General features: G+C 44.3%; 1 protein-coding gene and 1 non-coding gene across 5 annotated transcripts in view; one reads left to right on the top strand and one right to left on the bottom strand.

Moving 5' to 3' along the window:
* Positions 1 to 17,896, top strand: part of ARID1A (AT-rich interaction domain 1A) — a 77,077-nt gene that overhangs the window by 42,396 nt on the left and 16,785 nt on the right. For 2 of the 4 annotated variants that reach the window (XM_070404445.1, XM_070404446.1), the window contains exons 5-7: positions 15,860 to 16,100; positions 16,384 to 16,476; positions 17,506 to 17,673. In XM_070404445.1, coding sequence (XP_070260546.1) covers positions 15,860 to 16,100; positions 16,384 to 16,476; positions 17,506 to 17,673 — 502 coding nt within the window. The remainder of the gene's footprint in view (positions 1 to 15,859; positions 16,101 to 16,383; positions 16,477 to 17,505; positions 17,674 to 17,896) is intronic. The other 2 variants (XM_070404447.1, XM_070404449.1) reach the window with 1 other exon arrangement.
* TRNAK-CUU (transfer RNA lysine (anticodon CUU)) lies at positions 4,774 to 4,847 on the bottom strand. The gene has a single exon. It is a non-coding gene; the product is annotated as a tRNA-Lys (tRNA).

A 17,896-nucleotide genomic window follows, 5' to 3' on the forward strand; every position in this document is an offset into this window, starting at 1 on the left:
TGAGAGAGAAACATCGATCAGCTGCCTCCTGCACACTCCCCACTGGGGATGTGCTCGCAACCAAGGTACATGCCCTTGACCAGAATCGAACCCGGGACCCTTCAGTCCACAGGCCAATGCTCTATCCGCTGAGCCAAATCAGCTAGAGCTGTTGTTGTTTTTTAAAATATATTTTTATTGATTTTAAGAGAGGAAGGGAGAGTGAGAGAGAGATAGAAACATCAATGATGAGAGAGAATCATTAATTGGCTGTCTTCTGCATGCCCCCCCTACTAGGTATGTAACTCACAACCCAGGTTTGTGCCCTGACGGGGAATCAGTCCGTGACCTCCTGGTTCATAGGTTGATGTTCAACCACTGAACCACACCAGCCGGGCAGTCTTTGTTGAATAGCCCCTAGGTTCTTGCTGCCTACCTGAGCTTGAGAGCGAGTTTTTTGTCGTCTGGGTTTATTGAAGGGGGTTGGGGGAGGGGGGTGAAAGAAATCTTCTAAAAGCTTAGAAAATTGGAATGTTTGAAGGATTTTAATTTTATACTGTTTGTGTTCCCTTTTGTCACTTATCATGGTAGAAGAAGGCAGGACCAATGGTTTTTGCCAGCTTATTTTCAAAGGGGTAACAGAAATACCACTAGTAATTTTGGTACCTAGAAGAGCTAGGCTGTTCTGTTTTCTTAATATTTGACCGTGTATCTGTGCTTAGTCCCCTTGAATTATAGCCCAGGTACTCTCACAAAGTCTGAAAAAGGAAATCCCTACCCACCCTGTCATATCTGCCCAGAATGTTCAGAGCAGCATGTACCCTGTGCAAGTAGCCATCCCTTCTCTAGAAAGCTAGTTCTCTGGCAGGGCTAGCCAGTCCGATTCTCTATCTTAATCACACTGCTCCAGCCCCAGTACTGCTTGGGGCCTGCTTGAACCTGTGGTGCTTGCTGCAGATTTCTATATGCTCGTTCCTGGGCCCATTTCCTGTTTCTATTCTAGTCACTGGTGGCTCAGCTCAGCTTCCTGCTTGTGTGTCTCACATAGATTCCTCTTGCTGGAACCTTTTGTTTTCTTTAGAACAACTTCAGTCTGAATACTAACTGCACCTTACCTCTAGTATGATGGCTTCTGGGGTCAGTTACCTACTGAGGACTGGTAGGAAGTTACACACACAACCTATCCCCCACCACGCATACAACTTGGATTTGACTTTGTTTTTTAGTTTGCCCCAGCACTGCTATAGGGAGCTGGTGGTTGCCAAAGTTTATATAAGAAGATAAACTCGGATCTTGTGTAGGCCAACCTTGTCTTTACTCATTAGGGCTCTTAGGAAGGTGTGCCCTGATTCTTTTGCACCTGGAACTAATAAACATATTTCCTGCTGCTGAGGAAGACACTTGGTACCCTTTCTAGCCCAAGCCTCCCTGAAGAGCCCAGAGAATACTTACTTTGGGTTGGGCAGGTAATACCATCCTCAGCAGAGTAAAAGCATTATAGAGAATATAGGGATGAAAAGGAAAGCATGTGCTGACTCAATCTTCATCTTAGGTGAGCAATTCAATCCTCCCAGTGCGTAGACTAGAGGGATAAGGTGCAGGGAGGTTGTGTAAAGAAAGAAGTGAAGGTGAATGTCCTGGACAAACGTATTTTAAAGTTCTAAGACTCCTCCATCTTGCCTATTTTCCCCAAAAGATGCTAGCTTAGCAGAAAATACGTTTGTGGATAATTCTGCTCTCTCTGCAACTTCTCAAATTATCATTTGGTAATTCTGTGTCACATACAGTGGTTTCTACCCTGAACCCTAGGCCAGGGTATGTTTAATAAACATTTAATATTGGGAGTTGGTCTTACAAAATTGTTAGAAAGGAGCAACCTCTAGGCTTGTCCTTCAGGAACAGAACCTAGACCTAGATTTGACCCACCGAGGGATCTCCTGCTTGTGAGCCATTATCAGATTGATTGCTCTAAATCTGCTATCCGGGGATCAGTAAGCTGGAATCAAGAAGTAGCAGCAGTTGCTGCCACCAGAACCAACACCCAGTTACCTGGAAGATGAAATGGAAATGCTCCAGCAGAAACAAGTGAAGGAGACAGAAACATGGTCTCTGCCATACTTTAATTGAATCTTGAATCTGCTTCTAATTAGTAGAGCCTGAATTGTGTCGGAAACTCATCTGCAAGGATTCTGGGATATGTAGTTTTCAGCTTTTTAAACCTCTACAATTATGAAAAGGTTAGAACGAGGGCAGCATGAGTTAGTCCACAGAATATTTACCACACTAATGCAAACACCACCACTCCTCCTTACCCCCACTTTACATATGAGGGAGGGGTAAAGGACTTTGCCCAAGGCCAATTCAGTAAATGAGAATATTGGGTACCCTGACTTTCAGTCCAGTGCTGTCACTATTAGGACCAACTCCCTAAAGGATCAGCAAAAAGCTCCTTTAAGACAAGGAAGAATGCTATATTCAGAAACCAGACTTTGTCTTACATTCTCTCTTCTCTTTGGAGAGAGGGAAAGGAGATATGGAGAGATGTGGGGTTGAGATTTCTTGGCAAAAGTAGTGATACTATAGTTTCTGGATTTGGGTCTACTCTCCAGAAAGATGTAGAAAGCATTTACTCTGGAAGGAAGAAACCCCCAAAACTAGAATTTCCTGAAATTCCTGAGTCAACATATGGATTAACTCAGTTGCCTTGGTGACAGTGGCTTTCTTCCACCCATCCCCCTTTCCTTCCTATTGGTGCTGTCTACAAAGCTGCCATTGTTCTTCTCCAAAAAGACCAACCGAAATCAGAAAGCCAGTCTAACAGATGTGTGAATGCTAAGCTGTTTCTTATCCTGGGGTTGGGTGCGGGAGGGGGGCGGGGGGAGGATCTTGAGCTTTTTGAACAAGATATAAACCAAGACACCCCTCCCCTGCCCCCTATAAATACTATCCTACAGAAACCACTAGGGCTCTCTACACCAGAATAAGAATTTGTTCCTCTAAACTTGGTCGAGATGGGAGGACCCTTAGGCGTGGAACTATGTTAACATACCTGATAAATCAAACATAGAATTAACTCTATTATCTTTTTCCCATGTTTCTAAAATATTTGGCGCTCTGTCTAAAAGCTGTGCTGAAGCTGGTATGTGATCTAGTGTTGTCCCTTTTGGAGGCCAGTGCTTGATCTTTTGCTTTATTCACTTCCGTGGCCTGAACGTATTCCATCCTCCCCACCTGGTGTCGGCATGGAATTGGCTTGTATTATGACATAATCACTGATTGCCATGCGGCAGAACTCACCTCCAAGCTGCTAGTTCACTTCCTTCCCATTTGACCTTTCCCAAGGAAGCTATAAGAAGCCATGCCTTGTTGAAGGTGGGAACTAGGGGTTGAAGGCTCAAGCTGAGAGTCAGCAAAGCTGTCTCTTAAGGCCAGCTTTGATGTGGAAGGAATATTACATATTGTCTACTGAGATAAGTGAAGGCAATTTCCTGACATTTTGGGGAAGGTAAGAGAAACTAAGTTCCAAATAAAAGGGATCAGTGTTCAGATGAACTGTTATCAAGAATATTCATATCCCCTTGCCCCTCCATTTTCTACTTTTAGAACTTGATTGTGTCTCTCCCTATGTTCAGTATTGTTCTCTTTGGTTTAAGGTCATTGGCTATCTTTTCTGATTTAAGATCTATTCCTCACTCTCAGGTCTGTTTGTCCCACTCCTTCCCCCCAAATATTTAGATTTTTATCTAGACCAGTAGGCATATGGTAAAAAAGACCACTGGCAAATATAAATTTAGGGCTTTATTTTTTTATTTTTTTTGTTAATCCTCACCCGAGGATATTTTTCCATTGGTATTTTTAGAGAGAGTGGAAGAGAGGGGGAAAGAGAGAGAGAAACATTGTGAGAGAGTCACATCGATTGGTTGCCTCCCACACGTACCCCGATTGGGGCCAGGGATCAAGTCTGCAACCCAGGTCTGTGGCCTTGACTGGAATTGAACCTGGGACCCTTAAGTCTGCAGGCCAATGCTCTATCCACTGAGCCAAACTGGCTAGGGCTATTTTTTAATTTTTAAGTTTTTATTTATTGATTTTAGAGAGAAACATCAATTTGTTGTTCCACTTATTTATGTATTCATTGGCTGGTTCTTGTATGTACCCTGACTGGGAATCGAGCCCGAAACCTTGGCATATCAGGACAATACTCTAACCCAGTGGTCGGCAAACCGCGGCTCCCGAAATAAAAAAGGGGGAATTTGCCGGAAGCCGGTCCATCCTTGCTGCTTGACACAGTCGCTACAGGAAAGAAACATCTGCACAGCATATGTTTCAAGGGACCTGGCATATATAGCATATTGTTCTTAATATGTTTGCTCTCCTTAGCGCCATGTGTTTTAACCACGGTCACCTCTCCGAGAAAGGTTGTTTCCCCAGGTGGGGATTTTTCCCTGAGGTTAGGGAGGGGATACAACCCCTTAATTAAGTGCCAGGCGGGTAGTTAAGCTACATAATCTTTACTCCCTGGAATGGAGATAAGAAACGCCCTAACCTTTGTAATAGAAATTGACAGGATTAAAATCGACTGGTATAAATACAGATGTAACAAGACAATAAACATCAGTTCCTCATCAGTTCCTAACCAGAACTCCGACCAGACTTTGGCTGGAGATCCTGGCAAGAGGTCCTGACTAGGCTGCTGATCAACTGAAGGCTGTCTTCGTGTCATTTCTTCTTCGCAGACTCCGTCCACACCTTTGGGGATCCCTGGACCCGCTGGGGTTGGACTCCAGCAACTGGCGCCCAACGTGGGGCACGAACCCACGACCCTGAGATTAAGAGTTTCATGCTCTACCGACTGAGCCACATGCGGCTCTTTGGCCCGCTGAGTGTGGCTCTTCCACAAAATACCACGTGCGCGCACGCACGTACAGTGTGATTGAAACTTTGTGGCCCATGCGCAGAAATTGGTTTTCGGCCTGGGCGAGTCTATTTTGAAGAAGTGGCGTTAGAAGTGGGGGGTGTCGGTTGGTCAGGCTGCTGCGGGATACGCAGCGCGGGGGAGGCGCCAAATATCAACAGTACTTAAACTATATAGGTAGGTTAATAACAATGTACCTACCTATATAGTTTAAGTTTAAAAAATTTGGCTCTCTCTCTTGCCGAAACCGGTTTGGCTCAGTGGATAGAGCGTCGGCCTGCGGACTGAAGGGTCCCAGGTTCGATTCCGGTCAAGGGCATGTACCTTGGTTGCGGGCACATCCCCAGTGGGAGATGTGCAGGAGGCAGTTGATCGATGTTTCTCTCTCATCGATGTTTCTAGCTGTCTCTCTCCCTTCCTCTCTGTAAAAAATCAATAAAATATATTTTTAAAAAAAATTTGGCTCTCAAAAGAAATTTCAATCATTGTATTGTTGATATTTGGCTCTGTTGACTAATGAGTTTGCCGACCACTGCTCTAACCAACTGAGCTACTGGGTCAGGGCTAAAAATTAGGGCTTTAAATAACAAACCAAGGAGGCCATGCAGCCCCCTAGACCAGTGATGGCAAACCTTTTGAGCTCAGCGTGTCAGCATTTTGAAAAACCCTAACTTAACTCTGGTGCCGTGTCACATATAGAAATTTTTTGATATTTGCAACCATAGTAAAACAAAGATGTATATTTTTGATATTTATTTTATATATTTAAATGCCATTTAACAAAGAAAAATCAACCAAAAAAATGAGTTCGCGTGTCGCCTCTAACACGTGTGTCATAGGTTCGCCATCACTGCCCTAGACCTTGATCTAAGCTATGTTGAGCACAGTGCCAACTTTGTCTTCCTCAAGTTGTGCACATTTTTACATCTTTGCTTGCTTCTGGTTGCTATAATTTTGAGGGGCAGCTAGGTGAGGTAAAAGCGTAAGGCAATGCCCCCTCCCCGTTATACTTGTCATACCTAGAATTCTGCCTTTTTTTTTTTTTCTTTGTCCATTTTTTTCTCCCCTTTTTCCTGCCCTCCTTGCTCAAGTTCTAGGATTCAAGCTGATGGTGGAACAAGGTTGATGTGGTTGGCCTTCCTAAAGGGAAATGCTTGGTTTGGAGAAAGTAGAAAGTTCTTTACCTTCTCTAGCTTTACCATGCTCATTTCCTGCTGTGATTAGAACAGCCCAATTCCATTAATATGCACTGTTCTTGACTGCTCTAACTCAGGCCAGCTCTGACCCAGTTTTATTTTTTTCATATCTGGAATGAAGAGTCTGTTAGCTAGTGACCCTTGAAACACTACATTTTTGGCCAAATTTCTTGTGCAAATGAGAAGCCTTTGCAAAATGAGAAGTGTGTGTTGGAAGGCTGGTCAGGTTGGTAACATGGTATTATGTAGGCCTGGTGGGGACTGACAAATTGGAAAGCAAGGTTTCAACTGATTAGTGCCCTGTGAAAGTTCCAGGATTTTTTTTTTTTAAGTTGGGAACCTGGATTATTTATTTATTTCTTGATTTTTAGAGAAAGAAACATTGATTTATGGTTTCACTTATTTATGCATTCATTGGTTCACTCTTACACGTGCCTTGATTGGGGGTCGAACCCACAACCTTGTCGTATTGGGATGACACCAACCAACTGAACTACCTGGCTAGGACTTGACTTTTTTAATGCAAAATCTTGGAATTATTAAAAGGGTCTTGTAGGACTGTTGGGCAAGGGGTTAAAGTGTTCTCTGGGGCTTGTGGATCTATCCCTGCAGCTTCTTGCAGACTACCCATGTAGCTTTGGCTCCTTTGGAGCTGGTTCTTAGAATTTCTCCGGTGGGGGCACCAGCTGTGGATAGCACCATCTACCCATGGCCAATTCTCATTGTGTTTGGTGTTTGTTTTATTGGTTTGGGGAGGGGGAAGTGCAGGGGAGATGTTGAGCAGAAAGAAGCACTCAATGTGATTAAACCTGTAGCAGAGCAGATCTGTGGTAGCAGAATATCGACCCCTGGAAAATCAATGGCTGCTGCAGTGGCCAAACTGCTGTTTGCAGGGGCTCCCACCACAGGAATGCAGGCAGCACAACAGTCTTTCTTCTTCCCTTTTTACACCTCAGCAACACCCTCAGCCTCCAAGAGTCAGACCCACCTCTAAGATTTTGCTGGGGTGGATTAGAACAGTAGGTTCTTGTATTTTTGTACTTAGATTGAAATTGTTCCAGTGACACAGCTCTGCCTCCTAACAGCCTCCTTTCCATATGGTTCTTCCCTGCACTGCAATTTTATCAAGAGCGCTTACCCAAGTGGCCAAGGCCCATTCAAGGTTGTACTTTACAGTTTTAGACAGCATTTGGTTCCCTTGATGCCACCCAAGAGGGCCTTCCTAAATATGGAAGTCCACAGTTAAGGTACAGGGTTAAGGTGGGGGAAGGATGACTAAAGGAAAAGAGAGGACTAATTGAAATTGGGTCCAAAAAAGATGCTTTTGAGTAGATTATAAGTTCAGCAACATTTATCAGGCTTTTTGTCTTTTGTGTGCCTGACATTTTTCTGGTCAATAATAGGAGAATAGCCCTGGCTGGTTTGGCTCAGTGGATAGAGCGTCGGCTTGCAGACCAAAGGGTCCCAGGTTCGATTTGGTCAAGGGCACATGCCTGGGTTGTGAGCTCGGTCCAACATGCAGGAGGCAGCCAATCAATGATTCCCTCTCATTATTGATGTTTATATCTCTCTCTTCCTCTCTCTTCCTCTCTGAAATCACTAAAAATATATTTTGAAAAATAATAATAACAGGAGAATATAGCCTGGTCCTGCTTTGGTGCCACAGGCTAGTGGGAGAAAGGGCAAATTCAGCACAGTACTGTTAGTCCTGTTACATGAGGTCTACAGGAACCTTGAAGGGACTCTGGGTCCTGCCTGTGGGGTTAGGGGCAAGGGAAATTGTACTATGACTATGGAGGCTTTGTCCCCCACAAAGCTATTCTCGTCTTTGAAGTTTCCAAGGCAAAAAACGATTTTATTTTTTATTATATTTTATTTTTATTGTTGAAAGTATTACAGATGCCCCCTTTTTGCTCCCATTAACTCCCCTCCACCCCGCCCCCACCCACCACAAAAAAACGACGATTTAGTCTATATTGCTGTCCTAATGTGCGAGTTCAAGCAATTGTTTTTCCCACTAATTTCTCCTCTGGGTGGGTAATGGGTCACCCTACCGTGTTAGAGGAGAGTTCTGTTGCCCATTGTTGGAGCATGGCTATGGGCAGGGGATTAAAGCGTGTTTGGCTTTTGCCCCCACAGAGGAGCTTTCCCATCTTGTAGTTTGGGGAATAGGGTCCCTAAAAAAGCCCAGTTGTCCTCCAGTTTGGAAGGGTGGCTACAGGGCTGGGTGAGGAGGAAAGGGTGAGGTTTTGAAATTGCCTGAGATGAGGCCACCCGGAGGCCAAATATGTTTGACTTTTCTCTTTGGGTCACACCCTTGTGCTTGACAATTTTCAGTATGAAAACCAGTAGATACCTACCTTCATGGGACTTAATTTCGTGCTTGTCTCCTTAGATTCTAAGTCATTCTCTCCTCTCTTCCCCCTGGTACATTAAGTACCCTTCTAAAGACCCAGAGGTGAAAAAAAGTATTATACCCTTTAGGTAAAAAAGGTAGGTTTAACTTAAGAGAATTAAGGTGAAACAGCTGATTTGAAGTAAACCATGAAAGAAGGTTTAGAAAGCAAGAGTGGTTTATAGGAAGAGTGGCTAAGAAAGAGGGGAACATCGTAGCATTGTTTTAGTCTTTCTTTCTACAGAAGATCTAAGTGAGGCGGGCTAATCATTCAGCATGTTGGAGAAGAGTTGTTGCCTGACCTTGTTTGGAACATGGAGGCTTTGATAGTGGCCAGCTTCCACCTTACGATGGAAAGAGTGCAGGCTTTGGAATCTGGAATATGGGTTTGAACCTCAGTTCTTATGTTTAATAGTTCTCTGTTCTTGGGCAAGTCATTTAACTTCTGAGCTTCCTGCTTCTTTGTTAAAATAGATTTGATACCTATATCAGAAGATGATTGTGAGAACAAAATGTGAGTTCATCACATATACCTTAGGGTTGAACACACGATAGTCACAGATTTATGTCAGTTCTCTCTCCCTTTGAGAGGGAAACACAAAGGGACTTCGCTTTATTCCTCTTTTCAATATTCTTTGAATTCCGGGATTTGGTCTCCCAGAGCTTTATTTATGCATTCTGATGTGTATATAAAGGGGATTTTCTCCTAGAAGTGGGCCCCTAAAAAAAAACATTCTGAAGACAAGAAGAGTCTGACCCCTTTATCTATTGTGCCATCCTCACCAGGCAGCTGGAAGGTACCAGGAAGAAATGATCCATCATCCCCAGAACAATAACCAATTGTAGAAAAAGAGAAGAGGGAGTTTGGTGAGGGGTTTTGGAAACTTGGGGTAAGGGGTTAGGAAAGAGAGTTCTCTGAGCCTTTCCTGGAGCAATTTCTATTCCAAACACTGAATGTAGTTGAGGCAGGAGATGGTGCTTGATCTTAAGCTAAAAGGGATGGTGTCAGCCTGTCACCCTTTGCATCTTTTCTTCCCCCTTCCTTACCACCTGCTTAGCCCTGATGTGGAAGTACTGCCACTAGCAAGAGGCAGCCTTTTCTGTGTCTTGATTTGTTCTTAGCATTTCAGCCAGCACCAGCCAATCTGCTTTCTAGGCAGGGATGGCAGTTAATCTGTTGGACTGAGACCACTCATTGGAACAACAGGGCAGCAGTTCTATACTCTGGAACCCCTACCAGTCTAGGGTGAGTCAGATATCCCTTCCTTCCATTTAGCAAAGACTGAGGGGGAAAAACAACAGAAAGGTAGCATCTTCTCCTCCTTACCCTTGACAATATGTTGCTTAAGGAAGGCTTTATGGAAAAACCAGTCTTCCAAAAACTTATGTGCCTTAAGTAATTCCTATGTAGTTAAGTGTGTTTTGTTTTAAAGTTTGTCGAAGCTGTTGCCTCCTTTTCTACCACCTGCCTTTCTTCAAGGGTTAAATTTCCCAGCCTTTTTTATGTTCTTTAGGATTTCCTCCCATTCTCCAGCATGGGAGCAGCCTCCTGTCAGTCTAGGAAAATAATTGACAAATTACTAGTACAGATTTGCTCACTTCAAGCTATGTATTTGAATTTTTTTCATTCAAGGATTGTCATTTACATGAGTATGGTTGAGTTGCAAGGTTCCCATCACACAAACCCGCACAAACTTACTATAAGTATGTGTGTAGGATTTACCTGGCTCTCTTGGTGGATGGTTTCCCTGCCAGTAGTTAGCACAACTTGGCAAAAGCTCTTCACAACTGAAAGAATACAAGAACCTCATGTAGCGGTTAAAAGCTCCATTTCTCAAAGATTCAGCCACATTTATGATAGAAACCTGAATCTGATTATTGTCACGACCCTGTTAGATTTGCCTATTGACATTATTTAATTTGCCCAGCAAAGAACTGATATCCTCATGAGACTCTGTTAAACCCCCCTCATCTAACCCTGAGATGGTATCTTCCTGCTTGATAATATTCTTCATCGGGCAGCCAATTCATGTTAGAACTTGCAGCCCTGCCTATGAGAGTACTAGCAATCTCCCCCCCCCCCCCCCCCCCCCCCCACACACACACACACACTGAGGTATGGACTGTGTAATTTTGGGCATGGTTTTGTTGTGGTGTGAAGAGAAGGTGTTAGCTGCTGAGTTCTGTTTGTCAGCAGAGCCTAACAAACCCATGCTGGCACTCACTGGGACTGGGCAACCAATCACAGCTGGAACAGTTATCGTCATGGAGTCCCTATGGGCTTTCTCTATCAGGTCACATCCCAAAATAACATTGGGCAGTGTTTCAAGTGAAGAAACGAAGGCTTTCAGGGCTGTAGCCAGCCTGGAGTGTGAGATTCTGTGTGAAATAGTTGGACCTGCTCCAGTGTTTTTGATCTGCATGGTAGATGAGCAATAAAATTCATGAAACACTTTGGAAACACATGAGAAAATTCTCCCTGGCCCTGCTGCTTCCTTGGAACTGGCAGGGCACTGAGTGGGCTGATCTCACCTCCCATCTCTTAGCAGGATTGTTCTTGGAGGAGACAAAATCCAGGAAAACCTCTTTCCATTTAAGAGGCAGTGCTGTAATTCTTACAGCGGTCCTCCTAGAAGGTACTTGTTAGGTGAGCCCTTTTGGGAAGACTAAGAACCTGAGTCCTGAAATTCTAAAGGCAGCCCCCACTATGGAGAATTGGGGCTGGGATTGATTGAACTTTGTCTGTGATAAGTATGTTGTGGAAAGCTAGACTAGTTAAGCACATTGAGGTCTGACTCAACAGCCATATATCCGGCTTTTTGTGGAACAAAAGACTTGAAAAACTGGCTTTTTGTAGAGTAGAAAGCAGAGGTGTGTCCTGTGTGGTAAAAGGACATGGAGTTCAGAGCAATATCTGTTCATGTAAATAAAGGGGGGGAGACTTCTCCTTTTTTTTTTCTTTAATTGTTTTATTGCTTAAAGTATTACAAAGAGTATTACATATGTCTCCTTTTTTCCCCTGCCCTTGACAATCCCCTGGCCTCCCCTACCCCCCAGTGTCTTATGTCCATTGGTTATGCTTATATGCATGCATACAAGTCCTTTGGTTGATCTCTAACGCCCCCTCCCGCCTCCCGAGGGGGGAGACTTTTTTTGGAGTCTTCCCTTACAACTCCCTCTCATTTCCCAATAAAAACATTTACTTGTGATTAGCCACCAGGACTGAAGGGTATGTCTTATAACTTACTAGCGGCCCGGTGCACAAAATTTGTGCACCTGGTTGGAGGAGGCGGTCCCCTCAGCCCAACCTGCACTCTCTTGTAGTCCAGGAGCCCTCAGGGGATATCCGACTGATAGCTTAGGCCCGCTCCCCCCAGGGACATCCTTAGCGCTGCCGTGGAGGTGGGAGAGGCTCCCACCACCGCTGCTGCACTCACCAGCCATGAGCCCGGCTTCTGGCTGAGTGGTGCTCCCCTGTGGGAGTGCACTGACCACCAGGGGGCAGCTCCTGTGTTGAGCATCTGCCCCCTGGTAGTCAGTGCGCATCATAGCGACCAGTCATTCTGCTGTTCGGTTGATTTGCATATTAGCCTTTTATTATATAGGATACTTGCTTGTGTGTTGTCATATCTCTCATTCCAAGGTATTGCATATTTCATACGATCCTGACCATATTGTGCCAGTGGTGTTTCATGCATAAGCCCCATGGGTGTCACAAACTCAGATTTATCCAGTCCCCTCATTATATAATTGAGGGAAACCAAAGCCTGGTTTTGTTGCCAGCTTACCCAAGGTCACAACTGATAAGTACCAAGAGTTGGGCCTTAGTCTCCTAACTCAAGTGTGTGGTACTTTTTCCTCAGTCCATATAATACCAGCTTAATGGAGAGCTCTGGGATTCAGCAGACCTGGAATCAAAACCTAATTTCTGCCGTTTACTTGCTGGATGACTTGGGCATGTAACCCAATCTCTCTGAGCATCAGCTTGCTCATCTTCATCATGTTAGGGGTAGAAGTATCTATTTCTAAGAATTAACTCCATAAGGTGCCTGGCATATTGTAGATGCTCAAATGGTACTTATTATTTATATTAATGTAAAATGGTCTGCCCTTCCTGTGCTGTATTTTGGTTCTTAATTTATTTTTTTAATCACCTACTCTCATGCTGACCAGTTGCCATCTGATGAAAATGACAGTTTGAGAGACTGGCTTCAAATCAACCAAATCTGAGAAACAGGAATATTAATGCTGCTGCTTTCCACACTATTGTTTATGCCTAGGTACCCCAGACCACGTGGGGCTGCTGTTGACAGTGGTTTATTTAGCACTTTTTCTCCAAGGATCTCAGAGCACTTTACCAAAACTGACAGCTCTCCTCAAAGTGCCTTTGTGAAGGAAGCCGCCACCTTGTCACCACAGATGTCTCTAGGGTCTTGAGAACCCAGCCTCAGGGGCTGCAGTATTTCCTTCAGGCGACTGGGATTCCCTCAGCTGGACTGGTACATTCACTTGTGGAGAGCCTGGGTTTGCACAGAAGTGTGGCTGAAGGAGCATCCGCAAGCCCTGCCCTGACTCTGTAGTAGTGGTTGGTGGGTTGTGGTTGGGTTTTTTCTTTCCCCTCCTCTGATCCTCAGAAGGTCTCCAAGAATACACACCAAATTGAACAGGGTTCCTCTGTAGAAGGCAGCAGAAAGAGAGCAAAGGGGGACTTTGGCTTTACCTATACTCTCTGAACTACTTTTAGCATGAGAATGTTCATGTTTTACTTAAAAGACAGAAATGTTCAAGACACTTAATTTTTCAAAGCCATTTGAACAGAGCCAAGTTCTTGTCTTATGGATGGACCTTTGATTCCTTGTCTTATGGAGGGACCTTTGATTCCTATTGTGTTCCAAAATATACTGATTTCTTTTTCATGTTAGCAAGTAACTTTTATTAGCAAAAGCTGGTTGTTTGATAAGGAATAGAGACAGTAGGAAGGAATACTGAAGGAACTTACTGGTCCCTAAAACAGAGCATTGGGCTGTGGTTTCTGTTACAGACCAGAAATTAACAAGTGGCTTTTGAGGCCTTTTCTGGCATACATGGTTGGCTTCTCTCATCATCTTGCTGTCTCTCTGAGTTTACTCTCCTTAGCTCAGATAGCTTAGCCCTCAACATGGAAATGGAATCCTCCTCTCTTGGGGTGAACCCAGGGCTCTTCATAGTCCAGGTACTTTAGTCCTTTGAGGGGAAGAGGCTCTTTGATGTTACCTGGAAGAAGGGCTGCTTTTTTTTAAACATTGATTTCAGAGAGGAAGGGAGAGGGAAAGAGAGATAGGAACATCAATGATGAGAGAGAATCATTGATTGGCTACCTTCTGCATGCCCCCTACTGGGGATCGAGCCCACAACCTGGGCCTGTGCCCTTGACAGGAATCGAACCTGGGACCCTTGAGTCCACAGGCCAGCGATCTATCCACTGAGCCAACAGGCTAGGGCTGGAGAAGGACTTCTTGAATTCCTTTCCATGCTGGGACAAATTCTAATTGCATTTTTAAAGAATGCTATGGTGTACTAGTTCTACTTCTTTTTTTTAAAACATATTTTATTGATTTTTTACAGAGAGGAAGGGAGAGGGATAGAGAGTTAGAAACATCGATGAGAGAGAAACATCCATCAGCTGCCTCCTGCACACCCCCTATTGGGAATGTGCCCGCAACCAAGGTGTACATGCCCTTGACCGGAATCAAACCTGGGATCCTTCAGTCCGCAGGCCGACGCTCTATCCACTGAACCAAACAAGTTAGGGCTAGTTCTACTTCTTATAGGAAAGTTAGCATTTTCTGACTTCTCAGCTAACACTGAAAGCTGGACATAGACACAACTACACACCCACCTACCTACCTGCCTTGCCTTCTGGGCAAGCTTTGTTTCCATAGAACTCAACAGAAATGCTTCCAGCCTAGTAAAGTAATCAATCTGGATACTTGGAAGAGAGCCTAAAGGTGCCCTCTGACCTCCAATATTATTCTGACAGTCACCTTGAACTGATATTTCCATGGTGAGCTTGTGGGAATAGGAATAAACTCAAATCAGGCCTTTTCAGGTGTGTCTCTTTAAGATAACTCTTTGTTTAACTCAGACCTGACCCCTTATCCAAAGCTCTCATCCTTTCTTCAAGGTACAATTAGTTTCTAGTCTGAAGTTAATGTGTGGTGTTGAGCTAGAGAATGAATATGGGGCAGGGAGTAGAGTTGAGGGTGCATTTTGTGGGGTGAATTTTTTTCATATTGAGCTCCTGATTGCTAATTTTGGAGTTTATCTAACCAAAGTTGAACTCTACTAATTATTTCAAGACAAGCAAAGCCCCCAAGTAAATACCAACTCTTCATTTTACAACTTAAAACTAGGGAGAAAACTGAATTTGTTCAGTTGATAAACATTTGTTAGGAATATAGGCCCAGACCTTTTTGTTCCTGTGCAGTATATCCTTTTTTCACCCCCTACCCCTTATACTAGTGTATTAAAATATGGTAACTTGGAGAAAGTGAGTCCTTAGTAAATTCTATATAATAAAAGGCTAATATGGGAGCGACCTGCTGCTATGATGCACGCAGACCACCAGGGGGCAGGCGCTCAATGCAGGAGCTGCCCCCTGGTGGTCAGTGCGCTCCCACAGGGGGAGCGCTGCTCAGCCAGAAGCTGGGCTTATGGCTGGTGAGCGCAGCTGCGTGGCAGGAGAGGACTGCGAGAGGGTGCAGGCTGGCTGAGGGAACATCCCCCCCCCCCCCCCCCCCCCCCGCAGAAATTTCGTGCACCAGGCCTCTAGTACAGGTTATAATAATCTGAGGGGTGAGGGATCTGTGATTACTGCCCAAACTTGTTAAAATTCTCTTGTGGCTCCTGGTACTCTCCTGGCAGTGTTTTATAAAGCTTCCTCAGTGGAAAAGAATTAAAGGCTCACTGAAATTGCTGCACTCTTAAAACTGTGGAAGTTGAGGCTGGAAAAGAAGAGAAAAGTACTAGATCTGCTTCGGATGGATAGGCCAGAGGTCAGCAAACTACAGATTGTAGGCCATTTACTTGTTTTTATAAATAATCAAATGGATGTGGCTGTTTCAATAAAACTTTATTATCTGTGACTGCTCTTTTGCACTACGATGGCAGAGTTGAGTAATTATACTTGAAGAAGACTATCTGGTTCACAGTCTAAAATATTTTTCTATCTGGCCCTTAATAGTTTGCCATACGTAAGCTATAGTATCACAACAACATAATGTGTGGTGTGCTTGTCCTTGGTTGTTTAAGGGAAATGTTAATCATGAAGTAGAATTGTTGAAAGAAGAGTCTTTCTGCCTAATATTGCTAATTGAAAATTGTGGTATGTTTTAGGATCTGTCTGGTTCAATAGATGATCTCCCCATGGGGACAGAAGGAGCTCTGAGCCCTGGAGTGAGCACATCAGGGATTTCCAGCAGCCAAGGAGAGCAGAGTAATCCAGCTCAGTCTCCTTTTTCTCCTCATACTTCCCCTCACCTGCCTGGCATCCGAGGCCCATCCCCGTCCCCTGTTGGCTCTCCCGCCAGTGTTGCTCAATCTCGCTCAGGACCACTCTCGCCTGCTGCAGTGCCAGGTACCCTCAAGTGCTGGGTTTGAGGGAGAGGGGGACAGGGACTGGCTTACAACAATATCAGGGAGCCCCAGCCTTCACTGGCAGAGAAAGAATCTCTGGTCATGTCTGCAAAGTTTCTCTTCAGCATTTGAAGAAGGGAGATGGGAGCCCCTTTGTTGTAGCTCTCTGTGTATGTGATACTGGGAGGTGCTCGATCTTCCCAGGAGCCATTTCCAGCTCTGAATTGATCTCCTAGCTAGAATTCCAGGCTTAGCCATGATTGGCTTACTTTCTCTATCTGGAGCAGGCAACCAGATGCCACCTCGGCCACCCAGTGGCCAGTCGGACAGCATCATGCATCCTTCCATGAACCAATCAAGCATTGCCCAAGATCGAGGTAATGGGCTTGGGAGTGGAGGGGTGGGCGTGGGGGAGAGGCTAAGGCTGAAACTTTTTTTTTTATAATATATTTTTATTGATTTCAGAGAGGAAGGGAGAGGGAGAGAGAGATAGAAACATCAATGATGAGAATCATTGATTGGCTGCCTCTTGCACACTCCCTACTGGAGATGGAGCCCGCAACCCGGGCATGTGCCCTTGACCGGAAACGAACCTGGGACCCTTCAGTCCACAGGCCAACGCTCTATCCACTGAGCCAAACTGGCTAGGGCATAAGGCTGAAACTTAACACATTGCAGACCAGTAGTTTTATTGCTAGCTTTACCCAGTGGCCAGATAGGTTTCTATTGAACAAGTACAAAAAACGTTTTACATAAATGTTAAAGGCACGCTTTAAAATTAAATACCCATTGCATTTTGAAGTTATTACATGTTCTTACAAGATAATATCTTTTTAAAGTATGATACTTTGTAAAACACTGTGTAATATGAAACGAGAATTCTTGTGATCCGTCCACAATGTGTTAATTATCCTGTGCAAAATAGCTTTTGGAGAACTGTATGGCCATGAAGTGTAGGACACTTGCAACAATAATTGTGAAGTTAAGAGTGGGCTAGCCATGTAGTTACTCCAGAACTGTGTTCTCCCACCACCATTTTTTGTTTCTCAGTGTTTGTGTTTTGATGTATTCCCCCTTACATACATTGTGCCCAATTTGGTCAGCAAATGCTAAAACTCAGCATCGAATCTTTACTCTTTAAATCCTGCACCATTTTCGTTTTTCTGTAATTGCTATTTGTCTTTTCAACCCCCCATTTAGTAGAAAGAGTTGGTGTAATCTGGTTAATGGCTGTCATTTTGGAGGACACCTAAAATGGCACACAGTTATATAGCAAATAAGGTAGAGACGTCATTCAATTAGTTGCTAAATAAAATGGGGATGGTGAAGTCCTAGGATAAGGGAAAGCATTTGTTCCCATTATACCGAGGTAATAACTAATATATATGGGCACTACCCACAAATAGGTTACATGCAGAGGAACCCCCAGATGCCCCAGTACAGTTCACCCCAGCCCGGCTCGGCCTTATCTCCGCGTCAGCCTTCTGGAGGACAGATGCACACAGGCATGGGCTCCTACCAGCAGAACTCCATGGGGAGCTATGGTCCCCAGGGGAGTCAGTATGGCCCACAAGGTGAGTATACTACCCAGTTAGGAGTACATAGAGATGAGATGAGAAAACAGTTCCTTGTCTGATATGCTGCTATCTGGGGTGTAAAGAGTAGAACTGTTGTTGGCCTTAATTCACCAAAGCCAGGCCCTAAAGTAGGGCAGGACTGTCATCATGGGAAAATCCTTAAATGGGGATAAGGTGTTTAGCTCAAGACTGAGTACAGACACTCAATAAATGGTAATTA

Source organism: Myotis yumanensis, unplaced genomic scaffold, assembly GCF_028538775.1.
Source record: "Myotis yumanensis isolate MYYU_CA2020_CCGP unplaced genomic scaffold, mMyoYum1.0.hap1 SCAF_2, whole genome shotgun sequence".
Lineage (NCBI taxonomy): Eukaryota > Metazoa > Chordata > Mammalia > Chiroptera > Vespertilionidae > Myotis > Myotis yumanensis.